The 26,000-nt window shown below is 39.2% G+C and overlaps 2 protein-coding genes across 13 annotated transcripts in view; one reads left to right on the forward strand and one right to left on the reverse strand.

Moving 5' to 3' along the window:
* CAPN7 (calpain 7) overlaps positions 1–26,000 on the forward strand; it is a 53,144-nt gene that overhangs the window by 19,751 nt on the left and 7,393 nt on the right. For 3 of the 11 annotated variants that reach the window (XR_004971571.1, XR_004971574.1, XR_004971573.1), the window contains exons 9-21: positions 1,370–1,463; positions 2,286–2,432; positions 3,764–3,870; positions 4,742–4,862; positions 7,002–7,146; positions 7,281–7,380; positions 7,634–7,769; positions 8,582–8,657; positions 11,382–11,527; positions 12,307–12,369; positions 12,956–13,086; positions 14,863–14,955; positions 15,048–15,279. Coding sequence is in view for 1 of the 11 variants with exons in the window: in XM_036332651.1 (XP_036188544.1) it covers positions 1,370–1,463; positions 2,286–2,432; positions 3,764–3,870; positions 4,742–4,862; positions 7,002–7,146; positions 7,281–7,380; positions 7,634–7,769; positions 8,582–8,657; positions 11,382–11,527; positions 12,307–12,369; positions 12,956–13,086; positions 14,863–14,955; positions 15,048–15,192 (1,504 nt within the window). In the remaining 10 variants the exon portion in view is untranslated. Of the gene's footprint in view, positions 1–1,369; positions 1,464–2,285; positions 2,433–3,763; positions 3,871–4,741; positions 4,863–7,001; positions 7,147–7,280; positions 7,381–7,633; positions 7,770–8,581; positions 8,658–11,381; positions 11,528–12,306; positions 12,370–12,955; positions 13,087–14,862; positions 14,956–15,047; positions 16,342–18,609; positions 23,776–26,000 lie in introns of those variants that run through there. The other 8 variants (XR_004971568.1, XR_004971575.1, XR_004971569.1 and 5 more) reach the window with 7 other exon arrangements.
* Positions 17,054–26,000, reverse strand: part of SH3BP5 (SH3 domain binding protein 5) — a 66,462-nt gene continuing 57,515 nt past the window's right edge. For both annotated transcript variants that reach the window (XM_036332652.1, XM_036332653.1), the window contains 5 exons: positions 22,835–22,965; positions 21,700–21,742; positions 20,782–21,001; positions 18,899–19,159; positions 17,054–18,425 (listed from right to left, as the gene is read on the reverse strand). In XM_036332652.1, the coding sequence (XP_036188545.1) occupies positions 18,214–18,425; positions 18,899–19,159; positions 20,782–21,001; positions 21,700–21,742; positions 22,835–22,965 (867 nt within the window). In that variant the 3' untranslated portion in view covers positions 17,054–18,213. The remainder of the gene's footprint in view (positions 18,426–18,898; positions 19,160–20,781; positions 21,002–21,699; positions 21,743–22,834; positions 22,966–26,000) is intronic.

The raw sequence follows: 26,000 nt of genomic DNA on the forward strand, positions 1-26,000 counted from the left end.
CAGTCCAGGTCCCTCAGCCCAGATTGCATGAGGGCACAGGCCAGGCTGAGGGACTCCACTGGGGCATAATCAGGGCCAGAGAGGAATGCGGGAGGTTGGCCAGCTGGGGAGGGACAGCAGGAGGGCTCCAGGGCGTGTCCGGCCCATCTCGTCTCGCTCAGTCCCCATCAGCTGGACCCCAGCAGCAAGCTAACCTACCGGTCGGAGCATCTGCTCCCCTGGTGGTCCGTGTACATCATAACGACCGGTCAACCAGTCAACTGTCTGCCCCCTAGTGGTCAGTGCACGTCATAGTAAGCAGTTGAGCAGCCTTAGCATATCATTAGCATATTACACTTTGATTAGTTGAATGGGTGACCGGACACTTAGTATGTTAGGCTTTTATTATATAGGATTGTACTGTATGATAGCCACTAGCCACGTGGATATTGAATACTTAAAATAGCTAGTCTGAATTGAGATGGGCTGTGAATGTACAATAAAATGAGTCAGATTTTGAAAACTTAGCACACAAAAATATATGAAATAGGCAAAATATTTAAAATTTTTATATTGTAAAATTATATTTTGGAGATGTTGAGTTAAGTGAAATATATTAAAATTACTCTAACATTTAATATAAAATATATGTAATATGAAATAACATTTCTTTTGACTGAAACTGCTTTAGAATGTACAGAAATGTTACTGAAATTTTGGGGGGGTATTTTTTTAATTTTTATTTGCTTAAAATTATTTATTATAAAAATTAAGCTTCAGAATTTTTTCAATACAACTTTTCCTGAGTGGTTTTTGTGTGTTAAATCCTGAAAGTATAAAGGTGAATTAGATACAGACCTTAGTTTCAAGCTATTTGCCATCTTGGATAAGCATCATACATATAAATAATGTGTGAAAGAAAATTGATACTGATTGTTTTTACAAGTATCTTATTGGATAATTTTGTATAACTTTTATCATTGTTGTTTTAATTTTATCTCTATCAGAGTTGTAGTTTGTTGCCTTAGTTGTGGTTAATTGAAATGCTCTTTACTTCTTGGGGTCAATAGTAGATTATTTTATTTGGCTTAAAATATGTCCTCTTAATAGAAAATTTATTAGAGTATATAATTTAACACTGAGCATTTTCATGAATATTTTGAAATTTATTCTCTGCTGTATGATCTCATAATATACTTTATTCATTTATTTACATTAAAAAAAGCACTTTGATTAGGGGGAACTTTTTTTCTAGGCCTACTATAGAAAAATATTCTCATGTTTATTTTTATCAAATTGCCAAGACAGTAGCACATGTCTATAATATTCTGCATAGTAGTTACGTTGAATATTAATGTTGGTATTTCGATATTTATTTTCTTTACAAAAGCATAATTTACCCTCAGAATAAGGATGGTGAGCCAGAGTATAATCCATGTGGAAAGTATATGGTAAAACTTCACCTCAATGGTGTCCCAAGAAAGGTGAATAATATGTCTGTCCACTCCTATCTCTTCTCTCTCTCTCTCTCTCTCCCTCCCCCTTCCCTACATTTAAATATTGAATAGGATCATTAAGAAATGTTACTTTTATAAACATCTTAAAAACATGTAAGCATTTTAACATTTCATTGACTTTGAATCTGATATGCATACTGCTATCAGTAACAAATGTTAATAATTTAAAAAAAATAATCATGACAAGAATAAAGTTTTTTTTTTTTTAATGGTTTTGGGAAATTTATAGAAAGTTCCAAAAAGTAATTATTTTAGATACATTGTACATTTCTAGAATCCCTAATAATTTTGATGGTAGATTAATAGTATTTAGCATCTAATTAGCTAAAGGTTATTATCTCACAGGGAGATTAGTGTGAACTTGAATTAAAACATCATATAACATTTTTATTTTTATTTATTTTTTTTTAATATATTTCTTTATTGATTTCAGAGAGGAAGGGAGGAGAGAGATAGAATCATCAATGATAAGAGAGAATCATTGATTGGCTACCTCCTGCACGCCCGCTACTGGGGATCAAGCCTGCAACCCAGGCATGTGCCCTTGGCCGGAATCGAACCTGGGACCCTTCAATCCGCAGGCTGACGCTCTATCCACTGAGCCAAGCCGGGCAGGGCTATATAACATTTTTAAATTGATCAGATTCTAGAAATAGGAAACTGTCATTACCTTTAATAATAGGTATACCATGCTTTTTACTTTATCAGTATGAAAGCTTCTTTTTTTTAATAGAAAAGATTTTAAGATATTTTATACCAACTAAGGAAAGTACTGTTATCTTTCCCCAGGTGATAATTGATGACCAGTTACCTGTTGATCATAAGGGAGAATTGCTTTGTTCTTATTCTAACAACAAAAGTGAATTATGGGTTTCTCTCATTGAAAAAGCATATATGAAAGTCATGGGAGGATATGATTTCCCAGGATCCAATTCAGTAAGTAATATGATGATCCAAATACAGACTTACATTATCTTATATAACTATTTCAGATTTGAATGATTATAGATGCTATTTTGTTTAAAGGAAGTGAAAACAGATAACCTCTGAATCATGTTGATCAGTCACTTTACTATGGGAGTATCTATTTTCTTTTATAAGGTTAACACATTGTACAGTAAGTCCTCACTTAATGTCTTCCATAGGTTCTGCAACTTTAAGCAAAATGACATGTAACAATACCAATTTTACTATAGTCTAATTTATATAAATGAGAATTAAGTTCCTACAGCATCTCATCAACAGTAAAATAAAATGGTACTCAAGGGACTGCTGAATAGATTGAATATTGAGGAAAGCCTAAATGTAGGTGTCTGCTATTATGTTGGGATCTAGGAGCAATTTAATACAGTGTACATTTCCAAAAAGCCTCTTCAGATCAAAGGAGTGTGTCATATTGTCATGGTTCTATATATTTTTGTGATTTGTAAACTCAGATTCAAGGAGTTTTTGTTTGTTAATTTTTCCCAACCTTAACACAACCTGTAAAATCGAGGTATGTGCCAATGTCCTTTAATTCTATGAGGTAAATTACTGGGCTTACACCAGAAATTAGATTAGCATGACTTTCAGCCTTAACACGAATCATATTTTTAGAAAATGTATTTAACCTTTCTTAGCCTCTTTCCCTCTCGAAGAATGCCCAACTCTCAGAGTTGTAAAGATTAAATGATAAAATATGTGCATATCACTCGTCATGCTACCTGGATAATTTTGTTGCCTTCCTACCCAGCCTCCTTCATTCTTCGGGTGCTTATAATGCTAGTCAAAGAATGTATAGGTTATAGGTAAATGCAATAGTACATTAAAATTTTCTTCCCCACCTACATGCTCAATTGCCCTATCCTTCAAATATTCTTAGTTTATCTGTCTAATTCATTGCCTGGTAATCTACCCAATGCAACTTAGAGAATGAGAATATATGTAAAACATTAGAAAAGTAACTATGCTATCGTAAGAACTCATTAAATGGTAATTGACTATCATCATTAAAGCAGCTTTTTTTCTGTTATGTGTTTGGGGTTTTCATATTTATTCAGAGAAAGCAGTAAAGATTTTAGGAAAAAGATTGTAAGCTTGTGCTTAAATCCAGGTAGGAATGTGAGTTCTAAGAAGTTTATTACTGATAGAAAAAAAAAAAAATTAACTTCTGGTTTATTCCTGTCAAAATCATTATATCAAATCAGTAAGATTTAACAACTACCCTGGGGATGTATTTAGAGCTTGAAAAAAAGGTTGACAGTCCTGAAATGTGTTTAATGTTGCAGAATATTGATCTTCATGCACTGACTGGGTGGATACCAGAAAGGATTGCTATGCATTCAGATAGCCAGACTTTCAGTAAGGATAATTCTTTCCGAATGCTTTATCAAAGGTAAACATTTCTCTTTCTCTCTCTCCCTCTCTCTCTTCATAGTAAAAGGCTGTTTTGAAACTTCATACCTTATTTTGAATAGATATTACAGAGACTGCCCTTTTCCATTATTAGGGAAATTGTGTTTTTAGTCGGCTTCACTTATGTACTTGCTACAACCAGCCCTCAATTATACTCTATACTGATAGATACACAGTTAACCTGGGTTATAGATAGTCTAAAACATTTGAATCTGGAATATCTTAATATGGGAAAATTTTTTACTTCCTTAATACTTAACAATTTGAGGGAAGGTGGGAAAAGAGAAGTCTGAGAACATAAAGAGGAAGTTAACTGAAGCCTTAAATGCTGTGTAGGGGAGGGAGTGGCTGTTGCTCTTCAGTTCATTTCATAGAATCTAGAGCAGCGGATAGATACAGCCCCCTTTACTTCAAATCGCATTGGTAACATATAGGGACTGGAAAACTATAAATAATACACATTCATTAGTGAAACTAAAAAACTCAATGATTGATAATGAATATTACTTTGGAAGAAGTGCATTTGGCATTTTATGTCTTCATCTTTATTTGTAAATCATTTGAAAATTTAGCATTTGTTTCTTTCCTTCATTGATAGCTTTCTATCTGAGAATTAAGTTGTCTAAAACTGGGTGGGGTGGGGGATGTGATAATTTATCTCATAATTAGGCTGTGAAATGGAAATGTAATTCTTGTTAAAGTCCTTCAAAGGGTGTTGGGATTAGCTTATTTTTTAAAAGATTTTAAATTTGTGGAAATTTTCATGGGAACCATTAGACAAAAGGAAAGATGATGTGATCTGAGATTATAAATGTTTTTCCTTTAATCTTTGTCTATTGGGGTGATTCCAGGTTTCACAAAGGGGATGTCCTCATCACTGCATCAACTGGAATGATGACTGAAGCTGAAGGAGAAAAGTGGGGTCTGGTTCCCACACATGCATATGCTGTTTTGGATATTAGAGAGTTCAAGGTTTTACCTTAAATATTTTTCTATTTCTTGTTTGTTAAGACATTACAAGGATCCCAAATAATATATTGGACTTTAGAATACTGACAAATCAAGGTTTAGGCAAAGTTTTAAAAGCGTATCACCTATTACATTAAGCAACTTGATCTGTCATTGGGAATTATAAAAAGATGGGAAATGTAATGACAGTGACAACATAGATATTGGTGACAGCAGAAATACTATATACCTCTTTCTCTTTTCCATGCAAGTAGAAGAGTTGAGGTGAATACACGCCCCCAAGGTTTTGGGCAGCACATTGGTGTTGGTGTCAGTCAGTATTAGACTCTAGAGCAGCAGTCGCCAACCGGTGGTCCGTGAGGTCCGAAAGGTTGGTGACCGCTGCTCTAGAGCATAGTAGACATTCGGTACATACTTGAGAAAGGATACCAAAAATAAGATACCTGTGATGAAGAAACATGCCAGTGGGTTTGCAAGTGTTTCTTTCTCTTCCTGGTAGCTGTTGTATGCTTTCAGACCTCTCAGACCCTTTCTCTGTGCTCAGGTGTTGAAATGGTTGACTTCATTATTTTTCAGATTATTGATTATTTTTAACTGAAAAATGGATCTGTCCTATAGATTAGAAAATACAAAGGTTTTTAAGGAAGGATTTTTTTTCCTAATGACTTGGTACCTAAGCTGTCTAGTCACTGGGAAGTTTAACTAACAGTGTCTTTCAATTTCCCCTGCTTATAGAAAGAATCAGTGATCAATCAACAATTGTGATCAATCTTTATAGAAAGAATCAGTGATCAATCAACAATAACCGCTGTGTATCAATAAGACTGATTTTCTTAGTGGCCTGTGGAATTACATGAATTATGAAGGCTACAACATTTAAAAATTTATAGTTTCAAGGCTTTCTAAATCAGCCAGTTTTTGTAGAATTGTCTTCCTTTAAACATGACATAAAAATTGACTACTTAAAGAAAAAATAGAATTTATATGAATTGAATAAACTGAGAGGTTTGTTTATGGCAAATTACATTCTAAAACAAACACAAGCAAAATATTGGGAATAAAAGTCGCTATTAATATGTGTATATATATTGTTAGAACATTTTTTGAGGTAGGTATAATAGGTGACCAATATTGAGGTAGTGGCACAAGATTTAAATTTTAGATAATGAAACAGGCAATATGAAAGTAAGTTTGAGTTTGAGGAAAATTTCTGAGATGTAATTTACTTTGAATAATAAAACTGTTCTGAATGATCAAAGGAAACTAAACAAATAACATGTTTATGAGAATAATAAGCACCTCTGGTCTGACTTGAAAATAAAGCATTTCAAAATCCCTGATTGCCAGTAAAATAAGAATTTTAAATAGCCTTTTAAGTTAAAAATCACACAGCATCAATTCTTCATGGCAGTTATTCTGTAAAGATTGAGGCTCTTTAGAACATGTGTAGATGGAGTAAGCTGTGGCCTGGTGACAGGTTTCTTCACTCTTTTCTTCGCTGCTTCAGTCTTCACAGAGATAATCAGTAGAGGAAGAAGCTAAAGAGGATCTGAAAGGAAAGAGTTCAAAGGGATCAGAGAGGGCCTTCCAGGAAATGGAAACGACATGAACAAATGCCTTTAGAGGTGAAATTGAATAAGAATTATTTATGGGATTCTGAGAGGAAAGACTAGACTAGACAAAGATATGTGGGGTATGAAAATGGTGGGGCCAGTGTAGAGTAGGCTCTGAAAGAACAGGAAATACTTGATGCTCTAAGGCAGCACTGCCTGCAATGAAAATGTTCTCTGTGCTGTGCCATTCTTTAGCTACTAGCTACATGTGGTTCTTGAATACTTAAAATGTGGCTAGTGTGACTAGGAACTGATTTTTAAATTCTATTTAATTTCATTTTAAGTAGTCACTACCATATGAACTGCATAGGTCTAGGGATAGGGAGCCAGTTGCAGTTCTTGATCAGATGTGTGGCATGTGAAAGTGTTAAAGAATATTAATTTCAAATTTATTTGAAGAAAATTGATACGTATTCAAAATGCATCCTCCCTTAGAGAATGATACAATTTATGAAAATATGATAAAAACTGTTTTGCAACTTTATGTTATCTCCTGGTTTTGTTTTGTTTTTTGTTTTCGTTTTAATAGGGGCTGCGATTTATCCAGTTGAAAAATCCCTGGAGTCATTTACGTTGGAAAGGACGATATAGTGAAAATGATGTAAAAAACTGGACCCCAGAGTTGCAAAAATATTTAAACTTTGATCCTAGAACAGCTCAAAAAATAGACAATGGTAAATACATCTTTTTGTAATTTTAATACTATTTGATCTCTAAATAACATGCTTTAATAATGTGAAATGTGTTTAACTGACAAGTCATTTATCATTAAGATATTTTTAGATTAATAAAGATATCTAATTTTTAGGAATATTTTGGATCTCGTGGGATGATCTCTGCCAATATTATGATGTGATTTATTTGAGTTGGAATCCAGGTCTTTTTAAAGAATCAACATGTATTCACAGGTAACTTCTGTGCATATTTCAGAATATGCTTTAAAGTAGTCTTCACATTTTTTATTTAAAATAAAATGATTAATTTAGGAAGACTAGTATTCTCTCCTTTTGTCATTCCCCAAAATGACTATCATGTAATAGTTACTTTCTTTATATATGCTTCTTAGTCATGCCAGAAACTGTAAAAACTAAACCTGATAACTTAATTATATCTGAAACACAACACTTCATTATTTCCTTCTTTGTTGACTTGATCTTTTAGTACTTGGGATGCTAAGCAAGGACCTGTGAAAGATGCCTATAGCCTGGCCAACAATCCCCAGTACAAGTTGGAGGTGCAGTGTCCACAAGGGGGCGCTGCAGTTTGGGTTTTGCTTAGTAGACACATAACAGACAAGGTACTGATACCCTTCTTATGATATTCCATATAGAAACTCCTTTAAAAATAGACTGTTGTGAACAAAATATGTAATTTAATCATCAGCCTGTTTTATTTGTATGGGTGGCTTGAAAATGGTATTTTCTTAGATAAATGAATATTTTCCTCTAAGGAAATTTATCATTTGTAATCATACTCTTAGAAGTTTTATTCAAAGATCATCTCTGAAGAGCCCTAGCCAAGAGCCCTAGCTGGTTTGGCTCAGTGGATAGAGTGTCAGCCTGCTGACTGAAAGGTCCCAGGTTTGATTCTGGTCAAGGGCACATGCCCAGATTGCAGCTCGATCCCCTGTAGGAGGTGTGCAGGAGTCAGCTGATCAGTGGTTCTCTCTCATCATTGATGAATCTCTCTCTCTCTCTCTCTCTCTGAAATCAATAAAAATGTATCTTTTAAAAAAATCATCTCTGAAGAAAAACATGAGGGAGTTTATGCTGTTAGTGAGGATTTTCGTGTTGATTATATATGCTTTGGGTCTTTAAATATTAAATTAAAATGTGTTATACGGGGAGTTGGAAATTTGAATCATTAGGCCCGATTCTGTAAAGGGTAACCATATTTTAGTAGCTTTAGAGTCTTTTTAAATATATTTTTTTCATACAATATGGTCAGTCTATTGGAATGACAATTTAATCCAGAAAAATAATTATTTTAATCGCACAAAGTAGCTGAAATAAATTCTTTTAAAATTAGAGCTTTTCTTCCCCCCCCCCCCCCCCATTAAGAGCCTTTGAGCCCATTTCCTTAACCATATTGGATTCTTTGTGCTTTTAGGATGATTTTGCAAATAATCGAGAATTTATCACAATGGTTGTATACAAGACTGATGGAAAAAAGGTGTATTATCCAGGTATGTTTAGTAGGCAAAAATTCAAACAAACATTAAATTTTTATTGATATGATTAAGTAGAAAATTACATTTTATGGAGGTAATGTACAGGAAAAATTATGCTGATAGATTAATAGAAACCACTCAAATAGATGGTTATTTATGCTACATGTGTTTTGTTTTCATTTGTTTTTAATAGAGTCCTCAGAAATTTGGGAGTTCACATTGCTGTAAGAGTTTTATTTCTAAATCTTAAGTCATATCTTCTTTGTCTGATCAAAAATTCTATGGTTTTCCATGGACTCTTGGATAAAATCCGAGCTCTTTATCCTGCTATATAATTCTGGCCTTAACTTTCCTGTCACCCTTTATCTCATGCACCCTCCTTTCACAGTACCCTCATTGAGGTACTCCTGAACACATTGTGCCCTTGTTGCACAGGCATTTGAAGAGAGCACTGTATAAAATCATCTATGGAGAGGGTTGTAGGTACAGAGATGATCACCCAGGACCTGACCCTTGAATTCTGTCATCCTAAGATTAAGCAAAAGATTTTGAACAGAGTACCTGATGAAATAGTAAGGTTTCATATAATACAAGAGAAGAAAATATTTCATGAGGGAAAGAGTGGCCACTACATCCATTATTGAGAAGAGACATTGGAATTAGCATCATGGCACTCATTGTTGATCTTGACAGGAACAAACTTGGAAGAGAAATAGTGTGGTTTGAGAAAAGACTGTGAAGTAAGGGGCAGTTGTTGACCGTTCTTTCAAGAAGGCTGTGCAAAGAAACGGGCAGTGTTGGGGGAGATGGGATCAGAAGTTGAGGTTTGTTTTGCTTAATCATAGAAGAACATGGCATTCTGCCCCATCACACTGTGTGTCATGGCATTGATATTAGCAGTCAGTATCCCTAGATATTCTTGAATGGGCATGGAATATAGTACTCCAATGATAAATGTGTGGTTAAACCAGCCAAATTTTCCATTTTCACATGTTGGTCATTATACAGCCCAAAAAGTGTTGTGAATATGTTCCTAGTGTTACAATGTTACACTGCTTTTGAATTTCAAATATATGTTACCCTTTTTACTTGGATCTGTTTTAACCCTTTGCGATCCAATGTTATTTTTGGAATTCAAACAATCTGGTCCAAATTAATTGATGGGATTGAATGTTGAACTTTTTAATGTTCTTATTGCTCGACGTTGGACCTGCTCCTAGCGCCTGGTCTGTCGAGTCAGCCTCGAGGTTGGACCGAAAAGGGTTAACAATGCTCCCTCTCTTCCACATAGTGATTTTTGCCTTTGCAAGGTATTCCTAGTTTGTAATTTTATTTTTATCATAGCACTCAGATCAATAGAACAGGCCTTACTGTTCCCCTTTGGACAGAAGAGTAAACTGAGATATAGAAAGGTTTAAAACCTTGTCCAAGATCAGAGATAATGCCCATTCTTTTCCTTTTCACACTAGATTACACACCTCTAAGCATTAGAAACCTATTACCTGTCTGAGATTCTAAAATGTTTTTCTGCCCTAGGCTGTTTGGCTCAGTGGATAGAGCATTGACCTGTGGACTGAAGGGTCCTGGGTTCGATTCCGGTCAAGGGCATATACCTCAGTTGCAGGGGTTGCAGGTTCCTGGCCCTGGTTAGGATGTTTGCGGGAGGCAGCCAATCATTGTGCCTCACATTGGTGTTTTTCTCTCTCTTTCTCTCTCCCTCCCTCCCTCCCTCCCCCCCCCACCTCCCTCCCTCTTTCTCCCTCTCCCTCTCCCTCTCTCTTCCACTCTAAAAAGTCAATGAAAAAATATCCTCAGATGAGGATTTAAAATAAAATGTTTTTTTAATAGATCACATTATAAATAGTCAGTGTTCCCAAGTAAGCCAAGTGATATAGCACTGATCTAAAATGACCTATGGTAATGCAGATATATGAAATGATTTTATGTCAGCTTTGATTGATGAAATTAATAAAAGTATGTATCAGGCAGCATTGTAATAGCAAACTGTTGGAAATAATCTGAATATTCAGATTGTCTGGATAACTAAATGTGGGTATAGATAAAATGTGTTATATTCATACAATAGAATATTATAGAGGCAGTTTTAAAAGAAATAAACCATATCTAGAACAGCATGGATTTCAAAAACATGTTGAGTGAAAAATAAAGATATAAAAAAAGACATACAATCCTTTTTTAAATATATGCTCACAGATAACAATTACCCATTCATTCCTTTGGGGGGCAGGGGGAAGTGGGTGTTAAAGTTTGAAAAGATGTCCCATCATCAACTCCCTCAGAGTGGAATGGAATAAGACTAAGGGTGGTGGTTTAAAGGGACTTTGCTTTATAAGAAAGCTAATATAGAAAAAAATTTTAATTCCAAGTAGTGGGGAATATAGACACATTTTTCATTACTTCTTTGTATCTTTTTAAAAATTTTCTCTAAAGAAAATAAGCAAATCCTGAAGGAAAGCAGCATTAGGGCAGAGAGCAGGGATTATCCTATATATCATTGAATGTATTCTAAAAGATTGCTTTTGCTTTATTAGAAACATTATTTTTAAAGTTTCAAATTTATTTATAAAGTTTTTAGTTGAAATTGTAATTCTTTAGTAACATTATATTTAGAGATAGAATCAATTAAGGGGATGTCCATTCATTTAAGTATTTTTCCTACCATCAACCATAAAACTTAAATTTAAGTCTCCTTACTGTAAACCCACTGGTTTATTGCAGCTGACCCGCCCCCATACATTGATGGGATTCGAATTAACAGCCCTCATTATTTGACTAAGATAAAGCTGACCACACCTGGGACCCATACCTTTACATTAGTGGTTTCTCAGTATGAAAAACAGAATACAATCCATTACACAGTCCGGGTAAGTAAACCAACATACAGTGACAAAACAATAATATAAAATATTATGTGCTCTGCTTTGTAAGTGGGATTATCTACAGAAAAAGTTTATGAAAATTTATGTATTTTTATGTATATGTGTATTTTTATTTTTATGTGTTTATATGTGTATCAATTCAATATTAAATTATTATGTTTCCTGTATAAAATAATGCTTTTGAAAAGTAATCTTTTAATTTTGCATAACATTTTCAATGAGCATTTTTTTTCCAGAGTAATAGTTTGTTTAGTCCTGAGGTAATGTGGTACATTGGACTAATAAATTTACGGAGCAAGCAATAGAAACTCCTTTAGCCTACATAATACCTTTGCTGACTTGAAAAAGAAGATGCTGAATTTAGTGGAAGGGAATTGATTGCCTATAAACATTGCTCTTACAAGTTGGGAAGGTCATTGTAATTTTGTTCTGCATAGATTTGTATGCCAAAGATCAGTAAAGAAATTCACTTAGAATAGATTTTTTTGTGATGAAAGGGACATTGGGGAGCTGCCTTCACTCTTCAGATGCAGAAGACAAACCCTACAGAAATTGTGATTTGGTCTGAGTCACACACAGTGCCAGAGAAAGTGAATACCAGATCCCCTAGCTTCATTAAACCAGTCTTGATTCCAGGCTGCCTACAGAATATGCCTTTTATATGTGTCAACTAATTTATTAGACTTCCAATATATTCTTTTCTCACTTTGGTATTTTTATAAGTATAAATTTTATCAGTACAATAATTTTTTTTTTTAATCTAGGTATATTCAGCATGCAGCTTTACTTTTTCAAAGATTCCTTCACCGTACACCTTATCAAAGCAGGTAAGAGAAATGTCTCTGGGTCATGATCTCAGAGAAATCTTATAATTCCCTTTTTCTCTTTTTCTGTTTTCATCACATTTAACAATTTCTTATAAAATAAAATAGTCCAGAGCTTGAAAGGAATAAGGAAAATGTAAATAGCCTCTATCCGATCTGAGTTGGAATACAAGATCTTCAGTAAGCAACATTGATTCTGTGGGCAGAAATAAGAAATTGAAAGATTACTATAAACCTTTGTCATTAGGGAAAGCCATGTGGATGAGCCTCTTAAATTGAGGGTTGACTTTACAGGGTGGGCTAGATGTATAGAGGATGTGAGGGAGAATTACTGGCAGGGAGAACAACTTGATTTAAAGCTGAAAGATGGAGATAGTGCTTAGTATAGCAAAGTAGCCTGGCTGGAATGAAGAGTGACGTTGACTGTCACTGTAGGTGACAAAGACTGGGGGGAGAGGGTGGGGCCAGAGTGGGGAGTTGCCATCTTTGAGGAGATGGGGGTGGGGGGGCCGGTTTGTGAAGGAGTTTTCTCTTTAACATAGAATTGGAGAATGTGAAGTTTGTTAATGCACGGACTTTGTTTTGTTAGATTCATGGAAAGTGGAGTGGTCAGAGTGCTGGAGGATGTGCAAATTTCCAAGAGACTCATAAAAATAATCCCATTTACCAATTCCATATAGAAAAGACTGGGCCATTACTAATTGAACTAAGAGGACCAAGGTTTGTGATGAGTAACTTTCTTAATGTTATATTAAAAATGAGCTTAGTAAAACAGAATAGGGTTTTGAAACAGACCTATGCATATATGAATGTTTGAGTTATGTTAAAGATGCTATTGCGTAAGGGTGGGAAAAGGATACTCTGTTCAATAAATGGTGCTGAAATAATTAGAGTATCCATGTACCAAAATTGGTAATTAAGACCCCTTTCTAATATCAGATTGCAAAATCAGTTCCAGGTGGATTACTATAGGAGCTACCTTAATAAAAATATTTTTACATGTGCTACATTAGTGGAAAAAAAGTCTACAGTTTTAAAATAAAAACTTAAACAGGCATGTCATAAAAAAGATAATCCAAATGGCCAGTAAACAATTGTAAGCCAAAAATTTGAAACAACCCAGATGTATATCAGTGGCACTTAAGATTATAAAATAGTCCTACATAACAATGAAAATAAATTATAGCTACCCACTACATGATGGATAAGTTTTAAAAATAATGCTGAAAAACAGAAGCCAAACATAACAATATATATATATTACATGAAGTCAAGAACAGGCAAAATTAAACTTGTTTAAGGATGCATACTTTGATAGTCACACTATATACAAAGCAAGAAAGTGATTGAAAGTTTTGTGGGCACAGGCGTTGTGATGAGAAAGGTGGATACAAGGGAATTCTGTGGTGCTGAGAGGTTCTGTTGATTTAGGTGGTAACCCATAGTTTACAAACTATGTCATTGTAATATATTTTACAATTTTAAAAGGTTTAAAAACTAGAGAATACAAATTAAAAAATAGTACTAAATAAAACTAGGCTTAATTGTGCCTGCTTTACAAATTCAAAAGAAACTAATTCTAATAGGACTAAGCTACTTTTCACAATCATTTTAAAAACCTTTACCAGTCTTCTAGGTGATAGAAGGTATCTAATTACCCTTATGTATTTAATTTCTAGATAGATTGAACATGTAAAAATACTTGACAATGTGTATTTTTTCCTATTTTGCTAATTCATGTCTTGCCCATTTTTCTGTTGGAGTTGTCATGTTTTTCATAGGGTATATCTGTAAGAACATTAACTCCTTCATATATTTGCAAGTATTTTTCCCAGATAAATAGAAAAAAAAAAAAAAAACATTTTAAAGTAATCAGTCTTTTCTGGTTTATTTTGCTGTGGGCAGGAAATCTCACCCAAATAGTAAGTTAATTTTCACTGTATTTTCTTCTGGTTCTTTTTATGATTTTTATTTTTTACATTATACTTTTAATCCATGTGGAATATATTTTTATATTTGGTGTGAGATGCAGTTCAATTTTTTATCACCTCATCATTACTGTGCATCTTGGGCAACTAATTCCTAAATAATACTTCCTTTCCATACTGATTTGGAATGCCATGTCTACCATATGCTAATTACTTTGAGATTTTTTTCAGGGTCTTCTCTCTTGTCCCACTTGTTCTGCCTAATACAATGACAGTATTTTTATCATTTCAATTTAACATTATTATCTGGGAGCCTATAGTAAAATGTAGTCTCTTCTAAAGTAAGCTTAATGTATTAATCTTTATGGCTGCAATTTTAAAATAGAAATGGTGTTTTCTATAATTAGTGTAAAAATAGTACGCATGTGTTTCAGTGTAGGAAGCTTCCTCCTGAAGCTTTGGAAAGCCTGTACTTGACTTCAATAGTACATCTGCACTTTAGGTATGCTTACTTTTAGGTCTGTATTTGAGACTACTTAGCAGTAATTCTGTTTCTTTTTACTGCTAGGCAGTATAGTGTTGGATTTGAAGTTGTAACGGTGTCTGTGGTGGGAGACCCTGGTCCCCATGGCTTTCAGAGGAAATCTAGTGGTGACTACAGGTAAGGTTGGCATTTTGATTATATTTGATTTCTACTTTGCTTATTGTGGCATCATCTTCTGTAAGCCTTGTTTTTATTTTCCCTAAATACAGGTGTGGGTTTTGCTACCTGGAATTAGAAAATATACCTGCTGGGATTTACAATATCATTCCCAGTACATTTTTGCCTAAACAAGACGGACCTTTTTTCTTGGACTTTAATAGTATTATTCCCATCAAGACAACACAGCTTCAGTGATGGGGAAATGGCTGCACTTACTGGATTTTATACTTACCAAACAATCAACTCTTCAAATGAAGACACAAATCTGCAGGACACTAAACAGTAAGAACAGAATTAATTCTCTAAAAATGTTACAGTGGAATCCGGTGCTCAAGTCGGAGTGCTTAGTGAGAATTGTATATAGACAGAATTGCCATAAATTACTTTAGAAGTACCACTTACATGGTTTTGTGTGTCTGTGAATTGGCTTGCATTTAAAAGGGGCCACAGTGTATTTAAAAAGTGCAGATGATTAAAGTTTATACTCAATCGCACTGTGATATGATTTTGCTAAGAGGGAACTGAGACCAGATGAGAGGGACATAGACTCATTGAATGGAATGGTAGGCTGGTATAATCTGAACTATTTACATTGTCTTTCTGGCAGAGCATGTTGTAAGGTAAAACCTGCTTGTATTGTGACTCTACTGTGCATCTTGGGCAACTAATTACCAAATGAATTATAGTCACCATTACAGATTTTAATTCTGCATTACTTATGGCTTTAAATGTTTGTTGCCCAGATGTTATGAGAGAATAAAGCTTTAAGAAATACTAATTAGCTTAGCATGAAGATGCTCATGCTTAAGAGTGAAGGTTGTTAAAGTTAGTACCTGTCTCCCATTGAATCATGTAAAGAGAACTGAAGTATATATACTCGCTGTTGCAGTCATTTTTTATCAGGTTAACGAAAGTAGTAGTCTGAGACATTGAAGACATCACTGTTTAGTTGGTACTTTTTAATTGCTCTCTAGTTGAGTGTTTTTAATGGTAACAGCACTGTGGAGAAAATACATTTGAGTATTTAATATATTTTAATTGGGATTGCATTCGGAGAAATTGCCAAGATACTAATGTCTTGTGTGTAAATTCCCAGTTGTTTACATAAAAATCCATCAGAGCAGAATGATGCTCAAGATTTTAAAGATCTGAAAATAAGGTGGTATTTTACATCATCTCTTACAATTATCAAACTTATTTTGTATTTGATACCTTTAATTGAAATAAAATGTTTATACTTATGGAAACTGTGTAGTTTAACCTAGAGAAATTGATTATTAAAGGACTTCATCAAGTATGTTCCATGTAAAAGATTAAAGAACTCATTACTTGCTTGAAAAGTCATACTTTAAAAAAATCTGTTCTTTATCGTTCAGGACAGGGGTAGATTATTATACTAGTGGGAATTCTCTTTGGTAAATATAAGTAATTTTCTATGGCCTTTAATATAAACATATATATGATTTGAACTTCTTGTGTTAAAAAATCTTACAGGATGCAAACTGAATTAAGTTCTAATCTCTGCCCTCAAAAATCTAATGGAGGAGACCTGTTTATGAGCAAGTTAATGTATTATAATGTTGAATTCTATAAGAGAGCTCCAAACACAGTGCTACGGAAGGGAAATTATTCATTTTGGCTAGACCAAATAGAATAGAATCATCTGGGGAGCTTTTAAAAACCCAAGCATACCCCAACAATTAAATCAATCTCTAGGGCTCAGACCAGAGAAGTATTTTAAGCTTTGTAAGAGATCCTAATGTGCAGCAGAAGTTGAGAACCACTTTTCCAATATAACCACCTTGTCCCTAATTGCTCAGATTTGTAGCAGCAAAAGTAGAATTTGAATTCAAACCTTGGTAAATGGGGGCTTAAATTATTAAGATCCATAACTTTAATTGAAAATAAGAACAGATGACCACAGCATTCCATGCTCTTCCTATGGCAAGAAATTTGCCTAGAATAGAAGATAAGGATTTCTCATTTGAAGTCATAGAAAGTTGTCATTTTCTTAAGTGGTTTTTATTACACTCAAGGTATTAAGACAAGTACAAAATAACCTTGTAATTAAGATACTGTATTAGTCATTAAAAAAGGAGAAAACACTACAGTATGAAGAGATTTACAAATGACTAAAACATACAAGTTGTGACAGAATTAACGAACAACTTGAAATGGGGTTGCTTTTTTCCTTTTAAAACAAATAAAATACAGTGTTCTTAAATATGTATAGCCTTGAAAACATTAAAGAAAAGCAGTCTTAACTTACTATTAGAATAACAGACTCCATTGCATCTATTTAACAGCCTTTGCCAACACATGCCTACTCCCTTTCCTAGCTTTATGAGACAGTTTCCTCTAAGAAATACTAGCGTAGCATAACCCTTAAATAATTTTTAAAGTTACAACCTACAGAGAAAGTAACACCTTGTCAATCTAGAATAACAGTGGCAACCATTCGTCACATGCACTTCTCTTAGAATAAGTCCCCTTGGCTGGTAGGATAAGGTTTATGCTATAGAACCTTTTCTTCCCCAACCACAAATCTCTTTCTATGATATGTCCTTGCTACCCTCACCTCCCCGACCCCCGATCCCAACATTGGCATTCACCTTTCCCACCCCAAAAAGTGCAGTTCATGGTAACCTTTATAGAAAATGGTGTTCATGGGTATTTTAACATACATACTTTTTTTAAAGCCCCTTTCGAACATCAGAGATGATAAAAAATGAATTACGTTCTTGGATTTTTTTAAGCCTTCACTGGGTCAAAAAGGTATGTTCTGAATATCTGAATTTTGTCTTGCGTTCTGTTTTCATTTAGACGCCCTAAGATATAAAAGGAGAGAACATCTCTATTTTCCCAACTGGGGGTGAGAGAAGCAAGCTGTTGGGCTCACCTTCCCAGCCCCTTTCTTGCTCGGGTTCTTTTGTGAGAACTAGTTATTGCTTCCATAACACTGTTACAGTTAATGTTCCACAAAGACTGCCCTGGTCACAGCCCACCTGCAGCAACAACTCTGCTCTGAAAACAAACCAGCCCAAGAGCTCTTACCAGAGGAAAAATCTTCAGCCTTAAGGTCTCTGAAACCTCCCTGGTGCAGTTCAGAGTAAACACTTACGATTTGGCATATATTAAAGGGTCATTGGCACAATGTTCTCCAATCAGTTTCTCATATAAATAGTGGTGTGCACTGGGGCCAGGATCTTGGTTGGATCAGCCTATCTGCACCATTTTTATGTCAGCAATAATCCCATCTCGTCCCTTTGTGCACTGGAGGGAGAGCTGCTTCATCCTGTTTGCCAAGGCCTGGCCCTCAGGGGAGGTGCTGCTCTGGCTCTTGCCACCATCACTGCTGCTGTTGCTAAGACTCCGATTGTTGTTGGCTTTGTCACTTGTTTTATTCTCTGCCCCTTCTGCTCTGTCTCCTATAGAAATGTAAAGATTAAGTGAGTGTCGACAATTCCAAGAGTCACTTAGGCCCAAACTAATCAGCCAACTTAACCCTCTAGAATTTCCCAGTGTTGCCCAACACATATATATAACAGAGGGTTCTCCATCATATAAGCTGCTTTTATTCCTCAGAGCGTTTTCTATTTTCCTTATTTTTAGAGATGAAAATTGTCATATTCGTTTAATAGCTGGGAAACAGAAATCTCTAGCATGTGCTTGTCAAGAGGACTGTTGTGATGAGAGACAGAACCCACGCTATGGAGCCGGAAGCCCCCAGAACAGGACTTGGAAACTATCTCAGTGATAAACACCGACAGCACATTCACACAGCCCTGGGGGCTCCAAGACCTGGTCACGGTCTAGAACAAGGTCTAGGACAGTGCAGAGATCTGGCTGCAAAGGCAGGGTCACCCGGGACAGCACTACTGGTGAGAGGGCTGCAACTCACCTCGTTCCACCTCACACTCCGGGGAGGAGGCCCCGCTGCATTCACTGCGAGGGCCTAATACTGGAAACATCACTCCAAACTCTGACAGGGACACAGGGCTGGGAAGATCCAGGCTGCCGGGCCTCACAACTGCAGAAAACTGGTCGGCCATCCCAGATGGGCTCATGGGTCCTGAACTAAAGCTGGACACAGACTGGGTCTCCGAGTCATCTTCAGACACAAAGGTGCTGCAGTTGTCATCTTCAAAGGCCTCAGAGGCCACTAGGATGAGAGAGAACACCAGTCACACAGGTTCTGATAGCAGCCTAATTCCTTAAACACCTCCAGAAGCGTTTGCTGCTGCAGACAGCTAGACACAGCATGGGGACTGCAGAATCCCTGCCACTGTGGGTGCCTAACAAAAGGAACGTGACCCTCCCCAGCATGCACGACCAGACTAACGCAGCTAAAGGGAAGTGGCTGGCAGCTGGGTCCCATGCATGGTCAGTGTCCTGCAGTAATGTCATAGCCTGTGTGCCCTACAAGTTAGTGTCAGTAGACACTGCCTAAAGGTAGAAGATGAATTCAGCCACAGATCAGGGACTTTTCTCCACTCCTGTCCCCCCTACCCCCCAAAAGATCCACACTTGCACCGGAAGAGGGCTGGCCCTTTGTAAAGGATCCCCAGCAAAGCCAGTCAGACATCAAGGCTTTCCTCCACAACAGAAGCAGGAGCTGCTGGGAAAAACAGCCCTGCTTGGAATACCTGCTGGGACCTTTGCTGTCTTCCAGGTGACTTATCTCAAAAGACGCACTCAGAGCCTACCTAGGTCACAGTTTGCTGCAGAAGAAAATTCCTTCCCAGTGCTCTGTAATTGGACTTACTTTTAGACCAGAATAACCAAGGCCCAGAGACATGTCATTGTCATGGTTCGAAAGCCACTTCAGCCTTTAACTAGTTCCCTCTGCCTGCACATAATCCTGCTTATTAGATTTTTCCTCTTCTACTCCCCTTTCTTCCTCCCTCATCTTTAAAAACAGCCTTGTGGCATCCCATAGATGATTACCATAAATGAGAAATGCTGAAATGTTGGGGGCAAAATGGGCTCAAATCTGATTCCCAATCCTGTTTCCACTATTTGTTGTATAGCCTTGGTCAAGTTACTTAACCTCTGAGCTTCACATTCCTCTCCATAGAGGGTAAATGAGATGATGCATATCAAAGTCCTCATATTGTTGATTCTCAGATCATAGTTTCCTCTTCCTTTACTTGGGCCCCCACTTGAACATTTGTTGGGAAAGGAGCCTGGGAAAGAGCCACTGGGGACCACGGCACAGAAAGGAAGAGGAATTGTACAAAGACGGTGTTGGAGAGTTTTCATGGTTAACATAAAGGGAGCCACATCAAACCTCTAATACCAGTTTTCCTGGAAAAGGGCTCTCTATGGTCAGACACCAGTGACAGCCACCACTGTGGAATGTTAATTTCATTAATCCTTACCACCACTCTACAGTAGAGAGTAGGTACTACCATACTCCCCATTCTGCAGCTGAAGAAAGAGATAAAAGATAAATCCTTGCCTGCATCATGTGCTCGTAATGATGGGAAGGTGAGGATGTGAATCAAACCTAATTCCAGAGCCCTGTTCTTAGCTCTTTCCTGCAGTGCTTCTCAGGCCCTTGTGTGTTGTAGTATGCACTTTGAACCTCAGAGAGGAGTGAACATATGACATTTTTCCCAAACTTACTTGACCAGAGAATCCTGATTTTGAGGAACACAGCGTTCCACAAAATGTGGTAAGTCACCAGAAATAGCCCTCGGTCCCGCCCAAGTGAGGCTCTTCTGTGATGGGGAAGACGGCCCGAAGCTGACCACACAACTTGCATACGAGCCCCCGACTCACCAGAAACAGCATCTGGCTCGGGTTTGCTCTCGGGCAGGTCCCCTGCAGATGTGCTGCTGCCCTCAGCGCCCACGCCGCAGCCCCGAGGCCCCATGGCGCTGGAGCGCCGCCGCTCGTGTATCTCGTCCGAGATCATCTCCAGGTTCTTCAGGGCCGTCTTGTACTCGCCTTTTGCCAGGGCCAGTTTGGCCTGCAGGTCGTCCACGGTCTTCTTCAGTTGCTGGTCAGGAGAACAGGAGGCTCAGTAAGTGAAGGCTGCCCCTGCCGGCCTTGGGATGCTTTTGAATGGCAGGTCCAAGCATGTTTTCTGCCCATCACTCCACTCCAAGACATGACCGAGGATCTGATTATTCCTATCAAAGCTGTCTGTGTACCAGATATAAAGCAGCCACTACCACTTCCAACTCCCATCTGGGTAACAAACAAGCTCCATATCCAGAAACTACCACTGGCAGAACAAGCCCAATCAGGGAAACAACAGTGGGTGTCAGATTCACACAGAAGTCCCACATTCTAGCCATTTGGTCCCCAGCACTGTGGTTCTCGAACTTGTACCAGAATGCCCTGGAGGGCTCTTGTATCAGAATACCTTGTTAGAGCTCACACGGCTGGGCTCCATTCACAGTGGGCGTGGGGAACGACTTAGCAATTTGTACTGTTAACAAGTTCCCAAGCGATGTTGATGTTACTGGTCCTAGGAGCATACTGAGAACCACTGCCCAGTACAATATAGAAAGTGACTAATCAGCAGATGCAGAGAACGTCAGAGACCACGCAAGACCATTTAGAGGCCTGAAAACTCAATAAAGAATGTCTCTCCACTCTCCTCTTGTAGCGAATGAGGTATTTGAAAGTATCACAAAAAGTGGGGCTTTGCATAAAAATCCCATCACCAACAAAACCAAAGGCCACACATACCTCAAGCTGCATGTAGTACTTTGCCTTGAGTTCAAAATAAGGCCTGTGAAAGACAGAAAAAACAAGAGTGACATAACACAGTGAAACTCCATGAGGTGTGCAAGGCTAGGTCGTCCACGAGCTGAAGGTGGTGCTCCCAGCTCTGGGGCCTGATGGATACAGATGCCAGTCAGAGGCACTGGGCTCACTCAAGATTTGGGGAATCCACACATGTACACAGGTCCTGGAGCCCCTGCATCCTGGTTCACTTTCCTCTCTGGGGAGGCTGCTTAAGGTCACAGGTTGTGCCCTGCAGCTAATGTGGCCCGGATCTCTTCTAAGGAGGTGGGCTCCCCAGGGATGACCAGCAGATAAGACTGGATAAGGGGCTGTCTCAAACACCCTCTTCGAAAAGCTGGGTAAGGGGGAAGCACCAGTCCTCCCCCGACAACACAGCAGAGCCACTGGAAGGACGGGCTCAGGTTGCTCCCCTTGGGCTTTGTCCAGGATAGAAGTATGAGCTGGTCTACAGACCCAACTAGGTCATGGGCAAGAGCAAGAACAAGAAATGCAAACATTATACTAGTCCCCTGGGCTCTTGGTCAGCCAGAAGACCCTGGCTCTTTTTAGTGGCTCTGGCGCCTGAGCATGAGGGGTAGACCAATGCTTTACTCTTGATTTGTTCACCTGCCGTGAAGCTCTGGGACTGTCTTTGGCTGTTGGGTCTAGGCCAGTGGTCAGCAAACTCATTAGTCAACAGAGCCAAATAACAGTACAATGATTAAAATTTCCTTTGAGAGCCAAATTTTTTAAACTTAAACTATATAGGTAGGTACACTGTTATTAACTTAATTAGGGTACTCCTAAGGCTTAGGAAGAGCCACACTCAAGGGGCCAAAGAGCCGCATGACAGCTCATCTCCACTCTGACAGATAAACAGGCCCAGCCAATGGGCCATGGAATGGTTTGCTTTTGAAATTCCTTTTTCTGTGTTCCCCAGGAGCGGCCCCCAACTCAGCATTTGTCCCTCTGGGATAGGAAGCCTGGGCAAGAGGTTCTGGTGAGGCAGGTCCCTGAGTGCAGGGCACATAAACGGTTGAGAAGATGCGGAAGAAGAGAGCACCATATGGCCTCGGACCCTTATACCCAGACTCACTTGGATTTGTTGATGGCTCTCTTGAGTTTCTTCTCCAGCTGCCGCATGCGGCCCATGGCCGCGTTGTACCTGGCTGCCGTCTCCTTGTGCACCAGCTCGCTCCTTGTCTTGGTGTGCTCTGCCTCCATGACCTTCAAACAACAGAAGAGGTCAACCCAGCCAAGCCCAGAACAGTCCCTTGTTGGGGTATATCATTTTTCTAAAATATCCTTTGAGTAAATTAATGGGCAGGCTGAATTTAACTTCCAACGCGAACAGGATTGCTTCATCCTATTTTTCTATTTTGGAAAAGTCTTTGTCAGGACTAAATAGCCAAATTGGCTGTGGCAATGACCAAGAAAGAAAACAAGGAAAAACAAAAATACAATAAAAATGAAGCATTCTCTGATTCAATCAACATCCACTTCCTTCTGCTCAGGCCTCCTGGGTCTAAATAGCTTGAGTTCCTGCTTCCACCTTGGGGCAGGCAAATCGGCAAATAGCACCAGTGGGATTTTAGACATCAAAGAACTGGGATACCTAGCAAAGCAGGCATGACAGCATCAGGACAAGGCAATTACCCTTGTTGTCCAGGATAATTATGAAGTGTCAGGAAAAGTTATGAGAGACTGAAGTGAGCATAAAAAGTCACTGGGTGTCCTGTCTAGCACACCCTCCCAGGTCACTGGAGCTATTTTATGACCCTGTTAAGTTATAGAAAGTGGATAGTAATACAGATTATTCTTATTCCTAGAAATGAAGATGAATTCTGTCCTAGTGGAGGTGCATCTGATAATATTAATTACCCTGTAAATATTTACCAATTTTGTATCAGTTTATAAATTTGTTTCTGCATCCCTGGTTTTCTACATGAATGTGTTTGTTGAATTCTTCTTTGAAATAGTTGTAACATCTTACTAGTTCCCTCCTTAGTTAATGAATTAAAACCTTTGACACAGGAACATTTATATTAGAGTTATGCTTTTACTTTCTTTAAAATGTCTTTTAACAAAGGTTTCGATGCTTGAGATAGTTTTTAAAACAGTAGAATTAAAACAAAGCCAGAGAAGGGAGCTGAGCTAACTAAGCTAACATGCAGTGACATCCCTGCTAAAACGACCTCTCAACCAAGACCAAAGGGCGAGGAGAAGCCTTTCTCTTTGCTTCTAACACCAGCGATTTCACAAAGAAATAAGATGCACTAAAAACATCCCGTACTCAGACACACTCTTGTCTTACATCTTAGGCGCTCAGGATTTACTGGTGTAACCTTAATGAGAACTCAAAACCCAAGCTTATCAGACAGAACACAACATATTGGGGTGAGCTGTTCCATTACAAAAGATTTCAATGCAGGGTTCACCTTTAAGGAACTAAGTATTTTAAATTGACATAGAAAAGCTATGATTGGGAGCTACTGCACAGGGTTTCCTGTACAGAGAAGCAGGGTTCTCACCAGCTGCACACAGTGTCCTTGTCTATTTCAGCCCTTAATCTACAGGCTTTTTCTAAAATTAATCACTCAGAACGTTCCAAGCCCTTGGAAATATTACCAGTGAAGACTGAGGTGGCAGCAGCATGTCGCTGGCCCCTGCTTCACCCCCATCCCCCATCAGACCACATCACCCATGTCCTGTCCCAATCTCCCCCGCCCGGCACACAGCCTCAGCGCTCAGAAGAGACCTCTCCAGCCGCCAGGGATAGGTAACCAAGGAAGCCCTCCCTCGGGCATGGAGTAGGGCAGGAGCTGTATGCTGCAGGAGGGGGGGTGGGGGGGAGAAAGATAAGGGAGGAGGGTAGCACGGGAAGTCTCCACTATGAAAATTGCAGCCATGGGGAAGAGACACAAGGAATCAGATAACAAAGCAGTTCCTTCAGGCCTCAGGCACCAGCAGGCTGCGCTGAGCCAGGCACGTGCAACTCACCATGGCCAGGTCTCCCAGGGCCACCCTTGCCCCCTTGAAGCCCAGGCTGATAGTGAACCCGCCTCCAACTCTGTACCACACTCTTCAGTTTACCACCATCACATTCAGTTCAGAGCTGCCCACACCGACTACGCAGAGACCACCCCCTGGGCAGCCAACCTCTCCGGGTGTGCACACGCCAGCAGCCGTGGCCATCATTCCAGGCAGAGTGGGTCGGACTGCAGGATGGCAGTGGCGGCTCAGGGGGGCTTGCCAGCAGGGCTGCACTTGAGAGGGGCCTTCAGTGTGTGACACTCGGGATGACGGATGCGAAGGGAGGAAGCATTCGGGCTGAAGTGGGCTTTGCGCAGGCTGCCCTGCTGTCCGTCCTTGCATCCAGCCACAGCCCACTGCCCCCTTTACCATCTCCACCGGAGGAGCGTTCAGGTGGGAGAAGGGGCGGGGCACGCTCGGCGTCCCACCTCCTTTCTCAGAGCCCGAAGGCTCCCCAAGGAAGTAACTGTCCAACATGCACAGTCTTGGCCTCCTTCCCGATAGTTTAGTACTTTCTCAACCCGGGGGGGGGGGACCCTGTCTGGGGGGGACCCTCTCCTGGGGAGGACCCACAGGTTCTCTCTTCCCTTCTGGTTGCATCTGCCTCAGCCTGCTGGGCTAAGAGGTCAGGCACTCCTGGGGTTCCCAAAACCTACACACCCTCTGGGCCTGCCCCAGCACTGACCACCAGCACTGACCACCGCCAGTGCCCAGTGGACCTGAGCAGTCAGAACTGGTACTGGACGAGCCTCTAGGACACTTATAGCCTGAAGCCCTGGGCAGGCAAGAGGGCAGCGGACACTGGAGAAAAAGGCCTGCCGGGCTGGCTCCCTCCTAGGAGGCCCAGGGCAGACAGGCACCTGGGACCCCAAGGCCCCAGAGAGCCTGTCACAGTCACCCAAAGGAGATCCTCAAACAGCTGGGGCCTTCCTGCCTGAATTCCCACAGACACTGAGCAGTGTGCCAGCCGGGCTGGGCACAGCCTCCTCGCCGGGTTCCATGCCAGCAGAATGGCCTGAACTGACCAGTAGACATCCACCTAGCACGGCTCCTCATGTTCCAGCCTTCCCCTCTCCAAACCCCGAGACATTCCATCCTTGCTTATATCCCCAACATCCTGTCTCAAAGACCAGCATCCTCTCCCCGGGGAAGGCAGCTTTCTTGTTTCCTCAGAACCTTGGCTCATCCAGGCTGTTTTCTGATTCTTACTACACCCCTGGGTGAGGGGG

Source organism: Myotis myotis, unplaced genomic scaffold (genome assembly GCF_014108235.1).
Source record: "Myotis myotis isolate mMyoMyo1 unplaced genomic scaffold, mMyoMyo1.p scaffold_m19_p_13, whole genome shotgun sequence".
NCBI classification, from domain to species: Eukaryota; Metazoa; Chordata; class Mammalia; order Chiroptera; family Vespertilionidae; genus Myotis; species Myotis myotis.